Source organism: Hypanus sabinus, chromosome 13, assembly GCF_030144855.1.
Source record: "Hypanus sabinus isolate sHypSab1 chromosome 13, sHypSab1.hap1, whole genome shotgun sequence".
In the NCBI taxonomy this organism is placed as follows: Eukaryota; Metazoa; Chordata; class Chondrichthyes; order Myliobatiformes; family Dasyatidae; genus Hypanus; species Hypanus sabinus.
This window is the reverse complement of record NC_082718.1, coordinates 14,344,637-14,354,079: the sequence shown is the minus strand read 5'-3', so window position 1 is coordinate 14,354,079 and position 9,443 is coordinate 14,344,637. Positions and strand designations below refer to the sequence as shown.

The following is a 9,443-nucleotide window of genomic DNA, read 5'->3' as shown; positions in this document are numbered from 1 at the left end:
AGTGCATTATCATACATTTCCCAACACTGTACTCCATCTGCCTCTTTTTTGTCCATTCTTCCAATTTGTCTAAGTCCTTCTGCAATCACATTGCTTCCTCATGCCTCAGAAAGGATTTGTTGTCATTGGAGAGAGTCCAGAGGAGGTTTGCGAGGATGATTCTGGGACTGAAGGGTTAACATATGAGGAGCATTTGGCAGCTTTGGGCCTGTTCTCACTGGAATTTAGAGGGGTTCGTGGGTGGGGGATCTTATTGAAACCTTCTGAATATTGAAAGCACTAGATAAGATGGATATGGAGAGAATGTGGTTTATAATAATAAGGATTTTGGAGAACAAAAACAAGAAACTCTCACTGATACTTTACAGTGTTGCTCTGAGGCCCCATTTCAAGTTCATTAAGTACACTCAGATGTTACCAAAAATAGTACAATAACATCTTAAAGCTTGGCATCAACAGCACTTCCCAGCAACAAGGTTGTACAGGAAATTCTGGTTTTTCCAAAAAGATCTTCGACAAAACATCTCATTTGTTACAGAGGAAATGAAACAATGGACCTGATCAAGGAAGAAAGTAAGTTTCATAATAATATGTTCTGCAAATCTCTCAACAATCTGACATCCGCCTCAGTTTTATTAAATTTGTTCAACTACTCTCTGATCAACAATTCACAACTTTCCTTTAACTCTTTCAGCACACTACTGCTCTAAACCATTCATATTTTAGTTCTGATAAACTTGGTGATTTCAGTGGGACACCACTTGTTGATGGGAAAAATAATTCTCTGTTTTATTATTTTCTCCTCCCCTGCATGTACCTTTGATCATTCACCAACTCTGTTCACCCTCTTTCAGGCCTCCCCATCACTCCCATACCTCACTCACTTTCTCTGCCCTCCACCCCACTTTCTCTACAGTGTGAAACTTGTTCTACACAGTTGCAGCACAGATTTATCGGGTACTTTCCTATGTCTCCCTGTGCAAATGCTGTGTAACTTGCAATATTTCCAGTGTTTTAATTTCAGATATACAACATTTGCACATTTTTTCTTCTAAATAGGGGTTAGCTTTGTGTTAGTTTAAGTAGGGTCTCCAAGAAATTGCTAATATTTTCTTATCCTTGTGATGAATGCATCAGTCTTTAGTGCTGACAAGTAACTGGTGATGCCCACAGGTCAAACATGGGACAGGTTCCCTTCTCCTTCAAACCTTCATCAACATGCCTACAATCAAAAACCTATCCTTGACTCTGTATAAATAAACCCATCTCCGATTTTCCCTTCCTCCCCAAAGTCTGCAATATGGATTGGCCAATAAATCAGATCCCCAATGAAGCAGGACATGTCCAGTCCAGCTAAGTACCAGATAATCCCTCTTGTTTATCAGTAAATTGATAGAAGGAGCTGTCCACGGAGCAGTCCAGTGTCACTTCCCTTCTTATAATCTGCTCACTCACACTTATTGTCAGTTTCATGAAGATCACTCAGCTCAACCATATACCAGCCTTGGTACAAACACAGATCAAACAGCTGGTCTGCAGAGGTGAGGTCGCACAGACACTCCTTCAAAGCAAAGCAGCATTTGATAGTGCACCATCGAGGAGACCTGGTGATCTTGAGACAAGAGTCATCAAGGAGATTCAATGATTGGATTCATTTCTCACTCAAAGTCAGGTGGTTATGGTAGAATATCCTGGCTCAGGACATCACTGCAGAAATTGCTTAGGTCAGTGTCTCGGACACAACCATCATCAGCTGGTTTATCAACAAATTCCAACATCTCTCTGCCAGGCAACAGGGGCACTAACTAGAGGGTAGAGATCTTAGATAATTGGCAAGTTGAGCAGAAGTGAGAGGAGGAAATCCAGGGAAAGAAAGATCCATTTGGCCCATCAGTCCCAGTCCACTGGAGATCCATGGATCCCTTTCCAGATCATGTTAGTTCTGGGATCTCCATGAACTGTCTCTATAAAAGTGTCAAGTATCAAGCAGTGCACTATCTTCACATCCTTTCCTGCTCCTTCTGAGCAGACTTCATTCCAGCTCCTCATTGGTCAGAGAATATGATTCCGAATTGAACCCATTCCTCACAGATGGATTACAATCTTTCCAGGGAAAGTGACAGAGGAAGATTCCCCATAAGTCAAGTCACTTTTATTGTCACTTCGACCATAACAGCTAGTACAGTACAGTAAAAATGAGACAACATTTTTCAGGACCATGGTATTACATGACACATTACAAAAACTAGACTGAACTACGTAAAAAAAAACAGAGAGAAAAAAACACACACAACTATACTAGATTACAGACCTACCTAGGATTGCATGAAGAGCACAAAAGGGAAACAGACCAGAGCAAATATATGAGTGAGTGAGGTGATCTGCGTAAATACTCTGTTGTTTTTGTAGGATTCAACTGAATATTACATCCTAATTGTTCATGTAGATAATATTTAGATACTATTCATTGTGGTCTAATATCACAAACACTTCATGGGATGATAAATGCTTTCTGCAGCTTCCATTTCTTAGTGTTCTGTTACAGAATAACATTCTACAGTCACACTTAGGAATTCTCAAGTCAGTTCTCTGGTTTCCTCGTCACCTTGATCAACTCTGTCAATCAGTGATTGGTTGGCAAAAAATTTCCTGTAGGTGGGTCCAGCCAATTGGGTTTGATTTCAATGGTTCTCAAAGCCTCCAAGATCTCAGATCTACACATATATATAGGGGTGCATCAGGAGTGGAAATCTACTCAACACAGGCATCTTGAAGAGAGAGAGAGAGAGAGAGAGAGGTGGGAATGGCAGCAAGATATCCCAACTTTCACTGGGAAACCTGTCACTAATGGTGAATTATTTTCTTGTGTTTCAGGTTTGAAGGAAGAAACATGATGCTGATGTGGGTTTTGGTGGTGACCACACTGTTTGTCAGTGATGTGGCAGGTAAGGTCCATTGATTCTAGGAGCTTTATAAATATATATCTATGAGGAGTGAATGTACAGGCACTGTGTTGGGACAGTGGGACATGGGAATTTGTGGACATTGGGGCTGGATGGGAAGTGATAGGAAATTTCTCCTGTCTGGGATACTTAAAATGCATAGGGACATGGCGAATTGGCTGTTACGATTCAGAACTGGCTTGCACATAAAAGACAGAGGGTCATGGTTGAAGGAAGTTATTCAAGCTGCAGGCCTGTAACTTGTGGAGTTTTGCAGGGATCTGTGTTGGGACCTCTGCTGTTTGTGATGTCCATAAATGGCCTGGATGAAAATGTAGATGGTTCGGTTAATAAGTTTGTGAACAATACCAAGATTAATGGAGTGGGGATAATGCAGAAGGCTAGAAAAGAATACAATGTAATATAGATCCTTTGTAGATATGGGCAAAGAAATGGCAGATGGATTTTAACCCAGATACACATTAACGTTTTGCACTTGATTAGGAAATTACAAGGAGGCAATTCACCAATCAAGAGGTTATGTTGAAACTTTATAAAACTCTGTGTTGGCCACATCTGGAGTATAGCATACAGTTATGGTCACCTCACAGTAGGAAGGATGTTGAGGCTTCACAGAGGGTGCAGAAGAGGTTTATCAGGATGCCTCCTGGTTTAGAGGGCATGTGCTATCATGAGAGGTTGAACAAATTGGGTTGTTCTCTTTGGAGTGGTTGAAACTGATAGGAGATCTGATAAGATTATGAAGTGTGTAGACTGAGTGGACAGGGAGTACCTGTTACCCAACATCTCCCCTCAGCCTCCACCACTCCTAAGAAAACAAGTCAAGTTTGTCCAGCCTCTCATGACATGCATTGAAGGTGAGAGGGGATAAGTTTGGAGGGGATGTGAGGAGTAAGTTTTTTACTCAGAAAGTGGTGGGTGCCTGGAATACGAAGCCTGGTATGGTGGCAGAGACAAATTAATCAGAGGCTTTGAAGAGATATTTAGATAGACACATGAATGTGAGGAAGATTGAGCCACAAGGACATTGTGCAGGTAGGAGGGATTAGTCTCTGGGAGGTTTTGATTTACTTTGTAGCTCATTTGGCATAACTTTGTGGCCAAGGAGCCTGTTCATGTGCTGTATTGTCCTATATTCATCTCTGAGCTATTGAGATGGAAGGTGAGTCAGAGACTATGTGACTATATGTGAGGAAGATAGGAGATGCAGAGTAGAAGGTTCTACAGGCACTGGTCTAATGCTCTGGATGTTGTGAACTTGATACCCATGATGTTGAGGAATAATAAAATAGTTTGTCTGTCCCACGTGATTGTTCTCAAAATTTTGGTTTCCTTAACTTACCTTTATGAACTATGTTTTATTTGTAAAAGTTGCTCTCAAATGTTCTATTTATTTCAATAAGAATAGCAGAGCAGTTAGCACAACACTGTTATGACTCAGGGTGTCAGAGATGGAGTTCAATCCTGTTGTCCTTTGTCAGGAGTTAGTACATCCTCCCCATGGAACGTGTGAGTTTCTCTGGGTGCTCCGGTTTCTTCCCACAGTCCAAAGATGCATTGGCTAGTAGGTTAATAGACCATTGTAAATTGTCCCGTGATTGCGTTAATGTTACATCAGGGGTTGCTGAGCTTTGCTAAGCAGTGTGGTTTGAAGGGTCAGAAGGGTTTATTCTGCACTGTCTCTACAAATAAAATAAATTCTTCCACAAATAGGCAAGAATGTAGCAGATGGAGAATATCATGGGAAACAGTGAGATTATGAACTTTGCTCAGTGAAAAGGGTAGCTTACACGTTAGGAAAACAGGAAATGCTGTTGAGAAGAGGGATCTCAGTGTGGGGGTTCCTGAACTGTGGAGAGTTTCATACAGAGAGAGTGAACAATAAGGAAGCCAAGAGTTGAGCGGCTATAATTGCAGGAAAGCTGGAGTAGGTTGGCTGATACTTTAATTGGTCTGAGGGAGACCCATTCAGAGTGTGTATTTTTGTCTCTGTACCTGAGGAAGGACACACTCACCATGGAGACAGTGCACCATCAATCCACTCTCACAGGGTCAGAGGAAATTTATGGCTGAGAGGTAACCCCCTTGGCCCATTGTGTTGGTGTCAGTGGAAAGTCAGTATAACCCATCTCACACCATGTCCATTGCGCAGTTGGTCACAATTCCTCAATGATACATCTCAATGTTGAAGTTCTGTTTAATGTGATGAGGGTTTCTGTCTCTATATCCAATCAGGAAGACAGTTCCCCACACCCATCACCTTCTTAGTTAAATAAAATCACTGTTGTATAAAGTTGTTTCTCAAGTATCTAACAACATTTACTCTTCTTTTGAAGCAGCCATAATGTCCTTTCTCAAGCATTTTGTTAACATCTTTATTTTCTAAAACTAATATACACTCCTGACACCTTGATTAAAGACCCCATAAAGTTAATTGTTCATCAGATACAATTCCTTGAATAACTTCCAAACTCTAAATACTAATTCTTTCCATCCATCAGAACTATTTCCCCACCACCAATGTCTCACTGTGACCTCTAGTTGCCAGGTTTAGCCCCCGTCCTCATTGTAAACAAGGACAAGGGTGTCAACAGAAATCCCTCAGCTCTCTGACACTATGCAATGGGCAAAGACCATTGGACAACTTCTATAGCTCCCTTAAGTTTCTGGTGTGGTGTCTATCTGGGAATGGTGCTTCAATTATTTCACTTGATTTAACTCTTAATTCCATTTTAAATGAAAGGGATGGGCAATTCCTCGGAATTGGAAGAGACTCTGCGGTCCTTTGGAGAATTAACCAGAGGACCTTGTGAGATCGGCTGGTTTGTATATAAGAGTACAAGATCCTGTTACCGCTGTTTCAATTCCACGAAAACATGGAAAGAGGCTGAGGTAAGTCCCAGAAACCAGTGACTGATCTTGGAGATCTGTTGACTATTGGTCTCAGCTGGTTCATTTCTATAAACTCAGAGCACAATCTCCAGCTGAAGTGTCTATGTTGACTCCCTGTGATCCAGGGTGTGTTTCACTGAATCTGTAGGCTCCAGTTTCTATTAGTCAGATCAATAGTTGAAATATTGTAGATTTCAGTCCCAGGTCATATCGCATGGAAATGGACACTTCAGCCCAACTCATCTATACTGACATTACTGCCCGATGAGCCAGTCTCATCTGTCCGCCTTTGACCAATAGCCCTCTAAGCCGTGTGCTTATTTAGATGGCTTTTGAATGCTGCTATTGTTCCTCCCTCAAGCACTATTTCTGGAGCTCATTCCAACCCAAGTGCACAACACTCTTTGTGTGAAGAAGCTGCCTTTAACCCTTTTAATTCTATTTCTTCTGATCTTAAAATGATGCCCCCTTGTTTTTAGCACCTCCTCCATGAGAGAAAGACCATGTGATTTCACTTTCTAGTTTAATAACTTCTTTCCTTTAACCTGGCAACCAAAACTGTACACAATACTTCAAGAGCAGCCTCACCAATGCCTTGTTTGACTGCAGCGTAACTTCCCAATGCCTGTACTCAGTGGCCTGTGTGATGAAGTCTGCCATGCCAAACTCTTTCTTCACCATCCCTTCTACTTGTGATGCAACTTTCAGCAAATTGTGCCTTGCAGGTTCTTAACATTCCCTATTTTAGCACTAGCTGTAAACTAACTAATCATCCCTTGTACATTCACATCAAGATCATTGATATAAAATAGAAAGTAATAAAGGGGGGAAACTCCACATCCAGGAGTTAACACAGAGCTGGTTTTGACACCAAAGAGCCTGAAGAAGATGAACACTGCATCTCAGGAACAAAGTTGCAGAATTTCCAACATCAGGTCGGACAATTTATTGAGGGCCCTGTGGAAAGATGTAAAATGCTGATTCTCATCAACCCATCAATTATATATATTTTTTAAAGATGTCCTGCAACAGAGAGAAACATTATGGACAGCTGGCTTCTGTGACTTCATGTGAGCACAACGAGTTCATTTCCAAGGTGGTGAGACGGGTGACCAGAGGTTCGCGAGCAGTTTGGATTGGCTTCAAGGACTTCTGCAAGGTAAACTAGCAATGACATTGCATTGCCACCACAGTTAGAATTTTACCTGATGTCCTGCAGAGTAACAGGGGGGAGACAGTGAAATGGTTGTTTTTGGGTGTATCCTAGTGATCCAGGGACACAAGTTTGAATCCCATCCCAGCAGCCATGGAATTTTGGATTTAAGTAAACGAAATGCAGTAAATTGGAGGAAAATAGTTACCATCAGTAATGGTGACAATGAAACCACTAGACTGTTGTAAAAACTCATCAGGTTCTACAGGGTGAGGAATCTGTCATCCTTCCCCAGTCTGGCCTCACTGTGACTCCAGAATCCATCAATGTGTGACTCTTACCTGCCCTCTGAAATGGTCAGAGGGTGATCAGGGAAAGACAATAAATGCTGGCCTGACCAGTGCCACTGAGTCCTTTCTCAATTATTTAACCACCTTTCTTTGAGAGATCAGATTTTGTGTTTACGTTCACACACAAAATGCTGGAGGGATTCAACAGGCCAGGCACCATCTAGTTTGTGGTAATGTTCAATGGCTACCTTTTCCCTCATTTTCTGAGTTGGCATTATTCCAGGTCCGTGACCTTCACTCTCAGATCTGATTTCTTTCATTCTGAGGATTCTGTTACTTCCACAAGATTTCCTCCACACTCTCAGTCAATCATTTAAAATCTCATTCACTGTCTGGTTTGAACCGGTTGCTTGTATTCTGGTCTCACTCACGATCATGTCCATCTCTGCCCTGTACCAATAAATGCCAGGTTACTCAGTGTTCCTACAGAAATAATCACCGATTTATACTCCACAGAATGGGAATTTCTTGTGGAGTGATGAAACTTCAATCAGATACATGAACTGGGCTGAAGGAAGACCTCTGGATCCTAAACGTAGACAACTCTGTACGTACACTAACAGCGGTAAGTATATTTTAGTTCCTTTGATTTTTGACATGGCATTCAACAGGATATTGTCAAAATATGCTGGTCTTTACTCAGAGGGACTGAATAAACCCCATGAGTACAGTGCTTTGCAGAACTAAACTCATTGCCCAGCAGTTAGAGGAGGGTAAATGGGATGTAACGCCAGGATCAGGGGAACAGACAGTGTATGAAAATGAAAAAAAGCAGACAATGCTGGAAACCTGAGATAAAAGCAGCATTTTCACAAAGTACTCATCAGGTCAGGCAGTATCTATGGAGAGAACAACAGAGTTAATATTTTACATTGAATATACTTATTCAGGATCAGCTGAGTGTAACTGTGCAGGTGGAGAATCACACAAGGGTTGTAACATCAGGTTCTGAGGAACCCTCAGTACGACACTGCAGTTAAAGAAGATCATAGAAGTGGAACAAAAGTTCTGACTGAATAGAGTATGAAAGCAGAAACATATTGTTTATCTTCTGCATAACTCCATGTGGTATTCCGAACCAACCAATCCACTGCAGAATTATTCCCCAAGTGATCTGTCACTGAAGTTCCATCTCTCAAGATTCCGGACTCTGCTTCCATTTGAATATCCATGAAAGAGCAAGGGTTCAGTTTATCTTTAATGGGACAGTAACAGTGTCCGGTTCACACAGTGAGTTCCAGCCCAGGGTGAGCCAGGCATATTGGCCTGGAACAGCTCAAACGCCCAGTGAATGTTGTGAGGTGTCAGATTTCAGCAACACAGACTCAGAGTGCACATGGATCACAACAGGAAGTGACTCCCTTTATTTACACATCAAACTCATGGATCAAGATCAGGGAAAATTCACAGCCCACAGACACTGACTCAAAATGAGGAAACATTTAGATTCAACAGAAAATGCTGGAAACACTCAGCAGGTGAGGCAGCATCTGTGAAGAGTGAAATAGAGATAATGTTTCTGTTAATGACCTTCCTGTTGTTCTCTCTACACCTACTGCCTGACCTACTGAGTATTTCCTGCATCTCCTTCAGATTTCCAAAATTGATAATAATTTGCTGATCTACATCTTGGTAAATGTTGGATTCATTTTCTCTGTTCTTAGGTTCCAGTACTTGGTTTGATATTAATTGCAATGCTCGTCTGTACTATGTCTGCGCCTACAAATATCACTGAATTTGGAAGACTCCTGATTCATCCACTCATCATTTCCAGCTGTGGATTCAGTGCCTGATTGCTTTGTAGCCACTCTCACTGTCTGTGGAGACTGTACTCTCTGAGTTTCCCAGCCAATAAAAAAGAGAATTGCATCCTGAGCTGTGTGTTTGTTGCTGTGTGAGTCCAGTTTTCAGCAGCCTTCCTGTCCCACTGTTGCTTCCCCTCCAGTTCTACACTCAGGAGAAGGTGACACTGAATTTGCAAAATTAACTCTTTCTCTTTGGCCACACCTGGAGTGTTGGGTCCTGTTCACCACACATAGAGGTGAGACAAAGGCTGATGAAAGGACTCAGAGGGATTTACTGGGT

The 9,443-nt window shown here is 41.7% G+C and overlaps 1 protein-coding gene across 1 annotated transcript; it reads left to right on the top strand.

Annotated features, from left to right (window-relative positions):
• Positions 1-537: 537 nt before the first annotated feature.
• On the top strand, positions 538-9,162 carry LOC132403462 (snaclec B6-like). Its single transcript, XM_059986867.1, has 6 exons — positions 538-573; positions 2,875-2,945; positions 5,707-5,855; positions 6,874-7,014; positions 7,815-7,923; positions 9,023-9,162. Exons 2-6 carry the CDS (start codon positions 2,891-2,893, stop codon positions 9,091-9,093), a joined length of 525 nt encoding a protein of 174 aa, XP_059842850.1. The 5' UTR covers positions 538-573; positions 2,875-2,890; the 3' UTR covers positions 9,094-9,162.
• The last annotated feature ends 281 nt before the right edge of the window (positions 9,163-9,443 follow it).